Source organism: Tigriopus californicus, chromosome 5 (genome assembly GCF_007210705.1).
Source record: "Tigriopus californicus strain San Diego chromosome 5, Tcal_SD_v2.1, whole genome shotgun sequence".
In the NCBI taxonomy this organism is placed as follows: Eukaryota; Metazoa; Arthropoda; class Copepoda; order Harpacticoida; family Harpacticidae; genus Tigriopus; species Tigriopus californicus.
The window spans coordinates 13,058,329-13,071,452 of record NC_081444.1 but is presented as its reverse complement, the minus strand read 5'-3'; the positions used below and the strand labels follow the sequence as shown (position 1 = coordinate 13,071,452).

General features: G+C 42.1%; 3 protein-coding genes across 4 annotated transcripts in view; 1 reads left to right on the top strand and 2 right to left on the bottom strand.

Annotated features, from left to right (window-relative positions):
• Positions 1–613: 613 nt before the first annotated feature.
• Positions 614–11,523, bottom strand: LOC131880033 (trophoblast glycoprotein-like). Its single transcript, XM_059226528.1, has 6 exons — positions 11,268–11,523; positions 3,448–3,668; positions 2,749–3,154; positions 1,457–1,760; positions 1,102–1,380; positions 614–1,034 (listed from the first exon to the last, which is right to left on the bottom strand). The coding sequence occupies exons 2-5, from the start codon at positions 3,656–3,658 to the stop codon at positions 1,102–1,104; spliced, it is 1,200 nt and encodes a 399-aa protein (XP_059082511.1). The 5' UTR covers positions 3,659–3,668; positions 11,268–11,523; the 3' UTR covers positions 614–1,034.
• LOC131880032 (hormone-sensitive lipase-like) lies at positions 3,781–7,859 on the bottom strand. 2 transcript variants are annotated; one of them, XM_059226527.1, is made up of 6 exons: positions 7,662–7,859; positions 7,359–7,571; positions 5,811–6,845; positions 4,600–5,111; positions 4,338–4,504; positions 3,781–3,996 (listed from the first exon to the last, which is right to left on the bottom strand). In XM_059226527.1, exons 3-6 carry the CDS (start codon positions 6,221–6,223, stop codon positions 3,874–3,876), a joined length of 1,215 nt encoding a protein of 404 aa, XP_059082510.1. In that variant the 5' UTR covers positions 6,224–6,845; positions 7,359–7,571; positions 7,662–7,859; the 3' UTR covers positions 3,781–3,873. The 2 variants fall into 2 exon arrangements, with proteins under 2 accessions (XP_059082510.1, XP_059082509.1); XM_059226526.1 differs by having other exon boundaries at positions 7,666–7,859.
• A 978-nt stretch (positions 11,524–12,501) lies between the features above and the next one.
• Positions 12,502–13,124, top strand: part of LOC131880030 (zinc finger protein 354C-like) — a gene marked incomplete in the record, with an annotated part of 15,275 nt that continues 14,652 nt past the window's right edge. The window contains 1 exon segment of the mRNA XM_059226525.1: positions 12,502–12,932. Coding sequence (XP_059082508.1) covers positions 12,581–12,932 — 352 coding nt within the window.

Here is a 13,124-nt window from a genome sequence, read left to right as displayed (position 1 = left end):
AGCCCTTCACCATCTGGCTAGCAAAGTCAGTGTCCAATCCTAAACACTAAATGCAATCACTAGAGGGCTGGGCTTGAGTAACGCCGTTATAAGTAACGACGCTACTTGTAACGCATTGCTTTTTAAGTAACACTACCGTAACGCGTTACTTTTTTTGCAAAAGTAACAGTATGGGGACGTTTAGGCAAGCTCTGGCAGGTTCCTTTGTTGCTGGTACCAGTAGCAGCGATGCAAGTTTGGAGCTTCAAACATGTTTTTGAGAAGTTGACCCTTCCTTCACATTACTATAGGAGGAACGGTCAGCTTCGTTAAAACCAGTTCGAAACCGCCAATTTTGCATCACTGGCATTGGCAGGCAAGTTTGTTTGCTGTTACCAGCGCTTGCCTAAATGTCCGAATTGGTAACGGAACAGGATTTTTAGTATTATCATTACCGTTACTTTCTTCTGTCTTAAACGAGGGAAAGAAGAAATGTACAAAAGGTTTCTCCCGGATTCTTTAAAAGCTCCGCCTCAAAATAAACGCCATGACTTACTTGCTACTGATGGGATCAAATAAGAGATTCAGTTCCAAATTGTTCGGTTTCTCTTTCGCATACTCTTGCAATAATATGTATACTGTAGACTATTGTATTTCGAAATCGACAATTTCATTCAAAAAAATCTAATGCAAAAATAGATGCCATCTTTCAACATACAGAGAGCATGAAACATTTTGTGTATTATGGAATGTGTTAAATGGGTGATCATGTTAGTGCATCATCTGCAGTTCGGCGGGGTTACAACTTTTAAGGTCACGTCACAGCTGTCATATTTTATCCCAGAAGAAATCATCCTTCGAGATCAAATTCTGGACCCAGATCATCAGGTTGTAGACATTCATTGCATTGACAATGATCTGAGACCGAGGGCGCTACACAAATTAGATTCGGAGTGTGGCTCATGGGTGGCGAGGGTCCTCTGTATCTTGGTTAAGGGATATTTTCTAGCATTTAAGGGACTGGAAGCTGGAGTTCCACTAGTAAAAGGGTTCACCTACATCACAGTTCAATATATAAGGTCATTCATTTTGTTTACAATAGATGGCGCGACTCATAATTACCTAAACGTTGACTTCTGTTGGTGGCTCCTCTTCCTTGTCAATGGTCCGATATTGCATAGACTTTTGGAAGCTCACAACCAAAGGCTTGAAGCTGGAATGGATTCTCTGACGATGATAGTAAACGATAAGCAAACCCAAGCCTATCATGACCAAGATCAAGATGGACAAAAGCACATTGGTGAGTGAGTTGTGGGTTGGCGAACATTCGGAAATCTCAGCATTGGTCACCCTTCTTCCCGCGTTTCGTTCTGGATAACCGTCAAAGCACCGAATCTCATCCTGTTAAAAATGGCCAAGGCTGTTAATCTCCAAATGATTCTTCCTAGATGGCTTTTAAATCTAACCGAAAGATTACCTTGTGGAAAAGGGTGGTGTGAGTACTAAGTAACCAGTGTTGAAAGTTTTTCAGGTGACAATCGCAATGGAAAGGATTGCCTTTCAAATGCACTGCTCGATCCTCTGAATCCGATTTGAGGACTTTGTCCAATTTGTTTAAGGTGGCGTCGGTAAGACGTCGGATTTTGTTGTACTGCAAATCAAGGTACCTAAGTTTTTGCAGACAATCCAACGAGAACTCGATATCCTGGAGCTGATTGTCGCCCAAATGAAGATTGGTAAGGCTAGGAAAGGCACAGAACATGTCATCATCTGTTATGGACCTGATGAAGAAAAGATCAACTTAATTATTCATGTTATTGGCTAATTTGGCCTAATATTTGTATGCGCATTGGCATGTGATCGAAATGAGTGCTTGGACACTCGGAGCCGAAAACAAAGTTAAGTTTTATCACGGGTGCTCGATTTTAATGCTTAATTGAAAGACAAAGGGCCATTTCAAACCGTTCAAATTTCGTTAGCTCCTGGACGAGACATTTTCCAATGAATTGCAAGTTCCAAAAGTTATTGGCTCACTAGGTTAGCATCACAAATCGAATCAACTTCAAAGATGACATGATGTGCTAGAAAACGAGCTTACAGTGCCGAAAAGAAATGGTTTAACTGACACTTTTTAGACGAAGGCCAAAATGTACATAAAAGATTATAATGTTAATTCCGGGTGATTGGAGGCACTCACGCTCAAATAAATATTTATTTGGATCTGGAATTATGACCCACAATTTCAGCACAAATAGAGGGAGACACTGCTCTATGTAAGTCTGTTAAAAATCTATCTGAATGATAATGTACTTGAGGGAATGTAAAGCTATTCTACTCCTCATTTCCATCATTTCGTAAATATTCCTGAGACGAGTTTTTAAACGCTTGTACCTCTGAGTCAAGGCTTGGGCGTTGCCCAGAAAGAGCATCCGCTGACCACATTGACGAGAGTGTTTTTTCATACTAGTTAACGTCCAAGCCCCAACTCCGAGGTAAGAGCTTTAAAAAACAGGCCTCTGATAAAGTGCCGAAATGTGCTAAACACAAGCGATCCTAATGATCTAGGAATATGTTTACTTCTAAAAATGTGAATCTCATATCATTGCTAGCTAATATCTGTAATTGAAGTTCAAGCAATGTCAGCATCATTTTACTTTTCTGACATTTGATCGGGCAAGCTATTCCAAGAATTTAACATGGACACAAAAATCGAAGAACGTGTATCGTCAGAGCTCGTGCTTGAGCCTCGTGTGAATGGTGTTGGCTTACCAAATCTCGTTCTGTTCAAGGTGAAGAGTTTTCAAGTGCTCGAGGTTAGAGGCGAGAAAAATGTTCTTCAGGTCCTTCAAGTACCACTTGGTATCGATGGTTTCACTGAAAGCGTTGGTCAAGTGAAGTTCCTCAAGCCTCACAAAATTGGTGAGAATGCGTCCGTGAAACCGTCTTCCACTCACAATCAAATCATTGTGGTTGAGAAGCAACCGTTTGACGTAGCTCACTTGATGATAGGCTTTGCCCTTGATCTCTTGGATCTTATTGTTGGACATGTCCACGATCTCCAAATCCCGATGATCGTTCCAGACGCCAAACACGTTCCAATGTAACACCGGAATATCATTGCCGGTGAAGATCAACGCCTGAATCCCATCCGGCAACGTGTCCAACATGGATGTGTCTGACAAAGGGTTCAAGATGTTAGGCAAGCTTCAGCATGACAAGATCGTATTGAAAAACGCTTTATCCTGACATTTAGAATGTTTATCTCGCATTCTTAAATCGAAAGGGCGACAAATTGAGGTTTCACTGTCCTCTTCAGTACTATTCTGGGAAAAGCAATTTTCCACTAGACTTCATCCGAATCAAAAGTGGGACCTCTATTCCGGATCCATCGTGCTCCACTTGAGCTCAAAAGGTCTATGGCTCCATCTCCATTCATTCATTGTTCTTCTGAGTAGAACTACTACATACCTTTAAAGTTCGTGTTGGTACAATTCACCATAAAGATGATTTCTTCCGGGTCCTTCCAATAGTGGTACTTCTGGCGTTTGCAAGTGCATAGCTTTTGGAACACAACGGGGCATCCGGTTTCATCCGGTTCATCCCCATCATAAGAGGAGCAAATCAAGACCAGAGTAAACAGGATGCACACTCCCAGCCACAAGGTTTTGGCACCCGCCATGATGCTTTGGCTTAAAAAGAAAGAATTTGAAACTAAAGCAAAAACTGCGATGCTGGAATCAATGTTACGAAGACAACTTAAAAATGAATGAAAGCATAACAAATAAATCAACTGACAAACGCTTAAGAGGATAAAAAGAAGATTGTTTATTGCATTGTCTGAATGATCGAAGTAGATAGTTATACATAAAACAGCCAGAGCGGTTCGAAAGCTCATCATGTGAGGACGATGTCTCTCATCTTCTCAGTGATATGTTCCACGGCCAAAGCGCAATCCTTTGACATGCCAGTCAGGCTTAAAAATCCATGAGGCAGACCAGAGAGAACCTCCAGAGTCACCTAAGAAAGAGTACAAATTAGCCTGGATGTTTATCGTTCTCATTAAGACATGTCGAGGAAAATCGGTCACTCGGAAAATTGAGATCAAAGTCAGCAAATGCGTGCCACTTTTGCTATTAATGAATGCCCACCACCAGCACCTTCGGCAAAAAAAAACATGTTTCACATGGCCTGTTTTCGAGATGGGTCATGCGTTTGATAACAAAACTGGTTCCAATAACAGAAGCAGATTTATTGTGCATTTCATTCAAGTGCCTGCTCTTGACATTGAACAACAATAAGTGTGAATGGCCGTTATCTCTGGAGGAGCGACTACGCATTTCGTGTCGTTTTAGACATACCTTTATTCCGGCTGTCATCAACTTGTTGGAAAAACTAACAGTCTCATCCAAGCATGGATCAATATCCGAAGAGAACAACGACGTAGGTGGGAATAGGCTCAAGAGCTCTGGGGAGGTGAGCAAAGGCGACAGAAGGGGATCGGTATAGTTCTGACAAGATTCCAATTCTAAGGAGAAAATCAAGGAGCAAAGCTAATCATCCCCAATCATGCTTCGTCACTCAAAGAGATGTGTGAGTCAGGTGGCCAATGTTCACAAATACCTTGAACGAAAGTCCTCGGACAGGTGCTCATGTAGTTAGGATCTGCGTAGCAATTGAGACACCTGAGCAAACAAGGGAACATGACAAGTGGATCGAGTAAGCAAATGAGTCGCGAAGGAGATGGATACATTTGACAAAGCAGAGACGGATAGAAGGCCACCAGGTGGTCGGGCTTGGGCAGTGACAGCTGAATACATTGGAGGATCAGACCCACGGAGAGGTTCCCTCCAGCCGAATCTCCACCGATGATGACCTTTCGTCCGGTGGTTCCCAGAAGCTTGAAGTTGTTCCTCATCCAACAATACGCGAAGAGCACTTCCTCGACCGCTCGAGGAAATGGAGCCTCAGGGGCAAGCGAGTAATCCACACTCAAAATTGGAATACCCAAGGTCTTGGCCCATGCCTTCAGATAAGGCTCATGGGATTTGCTGGTCTGAGACACAAATCCTCCTCCATGAAGGTGGAGAAAGATGGCATCGGATTCGGGAGTGATCTGACAACTACAGTTGCTCCTGAGGTTTAAATGTGACGTGTGAGGCAGTTTTGAAACGGTTACTTAAAGGCCAAGCAACATCCTTTAAGTTTTCTTTGTTGTAGCAATATTAAGAGCCTCTAGAGAATTGATGCCCGTGTATTTACTTCAAAAACTAGAAGATGTATTCATGTTGATCCAATCAAATCTAGACTTCTCATGAAGACTTTTTGGTTACCACCTACTGTTAGCCAGTCGGTTGCGACAACGGAGAAAAACGTTTCTTCCCCACCAATTGGAAAGGCGGTAAAGATACGGAAGTAATTTGAGCGGTGAGCTCTTCAGGTCTGTATGGTATTGATTGCGTTCATCTTATTCTAGGCTTACTCAAGTTTTGGATGACTCGCAAAGTCTAAGGAGCAATATAAAATAACGATCGCCACCCCATGGTTTCTTGCGAATATTTAGTTAAATCCAGCATCTTGTCCTTTGGGTTTCTTGCAATTTGAACTTTAAAAGCAAACCCTGTTTACTTTCAATCAAGTGTTAAGTAAGAAATACGTCACACCTCTCCCCTAAAGCAATTCGAGAGGCAAGTGGAAAGACCGTCGTGAAGAGGTTGTCGAGTTTGATTAACATTTGCGATCTAATTACTGACCTTCATCTTCGTCTTGTCTAGATAACAAAGGTCGTTGGCAAGTAACAACCCGTTTCAAAACTGCCGTGGTTTCTTTCATACCCGGGCCAAACATTTGGCACGCAATTGCTGCATTTTCCAATCATTCCTTCTGAGCGGAATGGAGAAATCAGTCGCACTTGAACGGCCTTTCCTGGTCCAAGATGGCTCTTGGGCACTGGAACTTGGAACGCAGCGCCCTGAGTATTCATAACGGCCATGGGCTCGGGTGGGATCTCGATCACGTAATTGGCTTTGATGCCCGGAGACCTCTTCCGACGAGACGGGATCAGTTCCAATTCGGGCATGTTGTAGAACGTCTTGACAAACTCCACAGGCATGTCTTTGGCATTTTCGAGAACCCTGGCCGCCAAGAGGTCCGAGTCCAGGGTATAACGAATGCCAAACATCGTGTTTGTGACTTTGCGGAACAAAGAGAGGAACGAACCGGAGAAGACATCGCCTAAGGAGGCCATGGCAAGAAGAAGGGGCTGTACAATACGAATGGAGTCGCCTGTTCAGAAGGACAAGAAAGTTATGGCGGATGTGGATTTCTGAGCTGAGTCTATGATTTACTGTACTATGTACAAGAACAAAGTGGCAACACCATCTTCAAAGACGAATGATTGGCCAGGCTGTTTGTTACCCATTGGGAAGTGCGTATGCTACATTAGCACATCAATCTCAAATGGCGCCATAACTTTCCTTTGAAGTGAAAGGCTGCTCCTTTCCCGTAGAAGCACGAGGTATCAACTTCGGCAATTTTGCGAGACAAAGCTTCGACCTTTGGAGAGCGAATATCCGGCTGAGTAGGAAAGATTTCGCCATCCTCGCTCAGTTCATGCATCTCCATTAGGAAGCCATTGATCTGGATCAAGGTTCTCAAGCACTTGTCATGGTGACTCATCTCCATGAGATCACTTTCCGTGGCTCTTTGTGGGCCTTTGCTGTTAAGCTTGAGCAAAGGTTCAGTCAGATGCTGAGCAAACCGGGCAGCCACGTTCAGAAACGAACGGTATCCGTTGGTCTTCACGCCCGTTTTAGAGTCATACAAATGAGCAAAGCCACGGATGTGAGCGATTTGTTCTTGATATCGCGCTATGGAGAGTCAAAGTTTTTGACAGAGAAGTGAACGAGTTATACCTAGGAAAGCTCTTATGGAGGTCTAAGCTGAAAATCATACTCAATGAGCACTTCCCATGGTTCGTTTTTTGATCAAACAAATTGCATGCAGCTTGGTGACTTTTGAAAAATGGACTGTAGTAGATTTGTTGCTGACTCGTCGAATAAAGCAGAATTGCCTAAACTATCCGACTGGAGCACATTGGCCAGTTTTTGGCCTTGCATTTTTTCCAGATTCTAAAATGTATAGCATCAATTTTGGAATACTACGAATCACAGCATAGATCTAAAAGAAATGGGGCCCTACAAATATTTTCCAGATCGAATTAGACTATGATTTCAAAATAGACCCCGCTCGACTCTTGTTTGATTGGTTATGTCTCCATCTATTGGCGTATGTTAAAAAAGCAAATGAATGCTTTTCATCAGTAAAAAGATAAAACAGGATTCGTAACCTTTACTCGTAATTTGTTCTCTGTCAAAAAGTACCCAAGTTTTCCGAGATTTGCAGGAGGATGATCCCCAATGATGGACAATGAGACGGACTGGACGATTCTGGCAACGAATCATCGGGCACGACGCACTTGGTCTTCCGATCCACCCCGGAGTTCTTGGCATATTTATCGCACAACGACAAGATATTGTCGAATTTCACCTCGGAATTGGACCGCTGAAGGAACACTTTGGGCCCCATGGCTCGAGCTGAATAGGAGAGAGGGATCTCGAGTGAGTCAGTCGAGTCCTGACACGGGAATGATAGGAATCTAAATAATCATGCCAATCACATACTACTTACAAAACCCGCCCGTTATGAGCAATCTGGGGCAGGCTCATCCGGACAATGAGTCTGAGCAGCACGAATCAAAAGAGAGAGAAACACTTCAATGACAGCCAGACCTACGTCATGTCCGTCATAAATGGGGTGAGGGAGATGGCTTAGAGGGAGTGCGAAGTCGATCCATTGCGTAAGACACGGACGTAGTATGTAGTAAATGAAAAGTACATGATGTAAGGCGCACACATGAAGTTTGGGTGGGTCGTTGGCCACGGAAAAGCTCAACCCAAGCTTCCAGGCATAGCGTGTAGATAAGTTGATCTAACAATACGCTTTGTTGCCTCAATGTTTGTTAAACAAATCCATGGATGCTACATTAATAAGAGGTCAACCCGAGCACCCAAAAAAAGGAGATAGCAACGGATTTCACAAGAAAGTGGAGTTGTGATACATGTTTGAAAATATAGTGACAACTACATATTGATAGAAGCCGTGATGGCATTGATCTTAAAACTTAGGTAACAAAGGAGTAAGTAAGAAGTGTAAATATGTTTTTGAAGATATCAACATCAAACGCAGATGCCCTCACATGCAACAAAGCGTCATTTCATCGAAATCGAAAATGTATTTTAATTCACAGGGCTAACTAAAAACCATGCACAATTGGAAGGCAAAAGAAAGGGAGCCTATCCATCCACTTGGTTCAATTCGTACTTTAATTATTTCCTGATGTTTACATTTAGTCGGTATTTGTGGCTGGTCGATTTAAAAGTATTCAAGTAAACATATGCAGCAGTTACAAACATTTCTTTTTGACTAACAAATGCGTAGATCTACCGTAGTGTGCGGTTACGACGCATTGGATTTAAATGGCTAATACCTTTAACCCGATACCAAACAGCTCGGTTTTAGCCGGTATCAAATGTCCTCTTCAGATTAGGTTTTTTTTTATTTTGACCTTGGCGCCCGATTCCCTCGGAGACTCCACATGTTTTATCAAGTCTACAAAGCCAAGGACACGAAAGTGCATTCATTCTTCAAGGCCAAAATAACCCAATCAAATGACGTGAGCAAGGAAGCATATTTCATAACTAGTCGGTCTAACGTACGCCAATCAGTTGTTGGACCCGTGATGGTCCCGCGATATCATGGACAATTCTCGAAGTTCTCTTCCTAGGAGCCTCTCTCGAGAACAAACCTGGGATGGAAATCATCCCACTTTAGAAAATACACTCTTCGAGTGTTTAGAGGAGAAATGGTGCCGGAGGGAATGTTGGCGTGGATCCGAGTTCTGGCTTTGCCAAGCTCGCTTTTTGAAGTGCATTGGTTGACTGAGTCTTATTTGTGTCATTTAGCGAGAGCTAAGGGGAAATGGAATTGAATTCGGAATAGATACGAAAAGATTTGCTGACACTAATCCGAGGATAAGGAGAAAATTCAAACCTACATGATGACGTAAACTAATGTGATGAAGGAAAGGAGGTTTTGACTGATTCGGTCTCAAGATTTAGCGACTTCGTTAATTTTCATTGTGCCAGAAGAATTTATGATACCATTTTGTTGAAACGCCGTTTGTCTTAGCCCTAATCGGTTTTTTTCCTCCAACTAAGTTTAAGCGCACCTCTTGCAGGCATTTGATGATTTAGAGACCCAATAATGAATGGTTGTAGAACTCCATATTTCAATAAAGGCTTCTTCGATCAGTCAAATTATGGTTTTATATAAAACAAGTTTGCTCTTAAAGGGCATCGAGGCTTCTTTCATTTTAAACAGAGTTCCTTCTTTGTTCAACGTTAAGCTCAAGACCAAATTTACAACAGGACACACGGTTGCTTGGCGGCCAACCAACATAGAGATGTCGAAGGCGTGTTCTGGACCACGAAACCCGCAAAGAGTCATGGTCCTTTGTGTCTTTAGGTCTGAGAATAAATAAGATTTGCGGACGTTCTGCTTTTAATGGGGGTGAAAATTAGCACCCAGATCTCCACCTCATTATTCTGCCGTGGCTGAAACCCGCTTACATTGCCGGAAGCTTTGTCTGGCAGCCAGATCGTCGTCACCAACCCGAAGTCCTACGAGGGCAACAAAGACTTCGGGAATCCGTCTTTGCCCAAATTATAACCACTTGCTTTTTGGGGTGGAAAGGGAAGTAAGAGCGAAATTGGAAGTAACGAAACCATGGTTATTCGCTTCCTTTTGTTAAGAAAAGGAACTGTGATTTAAACAAATAAAAAAAAATGCCTTTATTCATTTCTGTCGCGGCTTTTTTGTTATAATGCATTCTAAATTGGAACGATCAGCGCCAAAATTTGTGCCTGGCTTTAGCGATGTTTAATGTGCTCTTGACATTGAATTTTTTGCATATACAAGGCTTCAAAGCTTACCTGCCCCCATGTTATAAAGTTTTCTTATTTTTTGAACATTCATGCTTGGACGAAAAGACCTGAATCAGAGCAAACTTGTCAAGATGTTTGTTGACAAGAGATCATTCTTTAGCTTGAGTATGTTACAACGAATTTCTCAACTTTTCACATTTTTATGATTTATGTTCCATGACTTGTGCGTACAGTTGATGAGGAAGAAACTCTAAAGTCAAGCTAAATTCTAATGCTGTTTTTCCATTATGGCTTCCACCGTTTCTGCTGCAACATCATTTTATTCAACCATCATTACCATTCTCAAAAGGTGTAGTGGATTCTATGTAAGGGCACAAGTTCTGTTGGTTATGTGAGAGTTTTGCCGTTTTGTCACTTTGCCAATACTCACCAGAAAGTTGACATATTTCATCCAAAACATAACGATTCTATTTGTTGAATACGTTGAAATATGGCCATGATGAGGCAATAGTCTAAGACATATTGGCTAATTAAATTCCAGGAAGAAAAACTGACGTGTAACGCTATTACATTTATTACAAACAAAATCATTTGGACCTCAAATTCTGAGTAAAGGGTGAATTCTTTAAAAATCTTGAATTTTTCCACTAATTCTTGGCCATAAATACTACAGGCACTAAAACTGAACAATTTGAGAGAAGATATATGTTAAGTTGAACATAATATGGTGAATTTTGCACTGATTTTTCGGCTGAGGTTATTGCACTTTGAGCATTGGATAATCGAAATTGGTTAACATTGGTGAAAAATATTGAGCTTGATTCGAAAAATATTTTTTTTAATATTTAGCTCTCAAAAATGATCTCTTATTTCACACTCTAAACAAAAAAAAGTTGTATAAAAATTTGAAACCGAGTTATAATTAATCTAGACATTTCAACATGATGGAGGTTTTATAAGTTGAAAATTGATTTTGGATTAAGTTCCCAAGTGCAGCAGAGAGGATATGCCTAGCTTTCTATCAACTACGTACAATTTTGAAAATATTCAATCTGATGTATCATCTGATGTCAATAGTTTTTCCGCGTCAGTCACGCAGTCCTCGCCAATTGTGCCTTCATATCTTCAAAATGTCTCCCCCAGACCCGATAGCTCAGTGACTCAGTCAACGTTTTATCTAGTTTTACCCATTCCCGTCCAAACCCATCAAATACAACTTACAAACCCGACCAAATGGCACAACCCAATGCATTATGAGCATGAAAAAGCCTAACTTAAAAGACCTACCTGGGCAAGAATCCAAACTAGAATGGCAATCAATCGACGTGTCGTCGCTTTAGACAATGGCAGCGGCTTTTTAGAGCTCCAATGGACATGGAGTGGCACCAATGGGATCGATTTTGGTTCCACCTGCTTCGACAAACTTTGCAAGCTGTACTTTGAGATGTCTTGAGAGACAACCGACAACCCACCATTCAGCAGCCCAGAAGGAGAAAGAAGAAGGGCCTTGGCCTAGGAAATACTCGTAGAACCTAGGAATGCCAAGTTGATAGATTGGACGAGATTGTTGTATGTACAGTACAGGCAACGGCAAGTGCACAAAGAGACTTCTAGGTGCAGCAAGCGCCCCATACCTGTGCATCCAGGGTCCCTTTTCAGAACAAATGTTGTCCAGAATTATGGCCAGGACAGAATCACAGGGATCAAGTCGCGCAAATGTAAATGGAGGTTTCAATAGAACTGGGAGGCTAGATATGGCCAGTTATTATCTTAAGGGGCCAAATTGGCTGTCAAAAACCCAAACATGAATACTGAGCTTTTGTGATTTTGTTGGCCTAAGTGTATTCTTAACCTTATGGTGAAAATAAGGAAAAAAGAAGGAAAAAATGGCACGGTAAAGATGTCGTTGATCATGATGTTAGCACATATTGATTGAAGATTGGTTTGATCTTATTTCTACAATAAAAACTGAATTCAATTCAGGTTGAACTATCATTAGGAGCCTTACAATCCATGATCATACCATATCATCAGGCAGAATGTCAGGTTAGAGACAATTTGGATCATGTAGAGGACCGTTGGGGGAAATTACTCTTAGCCGTTATCTGGATGCCAGACATCAGTTTAGGGATGTAAGATCTTTCCAATCTGGTCTGTTGCAATTAAGACTTAGTTTCCCACAAGTACTCTAAACCTTCTACACTACTCCCAATATATCTGGTTCTACTTTGACCAATGTTTTTCGATACTTGTTTCGTGAACGAGGACTTATTTAATGCGTCAAGTGGGTCTCTTATTTGTGCCCATCTTTGCTCTAAGTCTGTCGGAGAGCACAGATCGGAGATGGCAACATCTTGTGAAGCTGGGTTGAAATATATTTTCACATCTTCAAGTTGAACGTTATATGTGAGAGAATATCATGCTTATTTCTAAGATATCCGAGATTCATAAGCCATTCGACCAATGGAGCAAGATTCGGCTTCGCATTTTGTGCACCCTGATTCTTCCCCAAGTAATGTTTTGTTCGAACAACGCCCTCTGTCGTCGGTCTCTGAACTATTTCCTTGGGATTAAAGGGCATCATTTTATCGGAGGTTGAAATGAACACCATGAGTGTAATGCAATCCGTACCAGCCTCAGAGGCAATACCCATGACCCATCAGCCTTCGGTCTCCGAGTGTCTTCTTTGTCAAAACACATTTAAAACGGCCACAGGCACGGATTTGTCATCCCTCATCACCAAAGACACACATTGTCACGAAGTTTTGGCTCATTTGCTCGCGATATCCTCGAGTTTTCAGTCCAAGGAAGCCAACAAGCCTCGCGTGTGTGGCACATGTCTCTTCCAACTCATCAAGTATTGGGAATACCATCAAATGATCGAAGCGATCCGCCAAGATGTCCAATCCAAAGTGGATTTACGCCGCATCCAAGAGCTTTATCCACCTCTGGAGACGCCTGATGTAGTGTCCAGTGATCAGAAAGCGGGTCCCTAAAGTGTTTGGACCACCCAGAAAGGCGTGGCCCTATCGGGGGAGTGGCGGGAAGAACGATGGCCCGTGGAATCGGCTGAGTTTTGGCGACATTTGGTGGGCCATGATGAAACCAAATCTGGTGAGTTAGTACTTGTAGTCTAAGGATCCC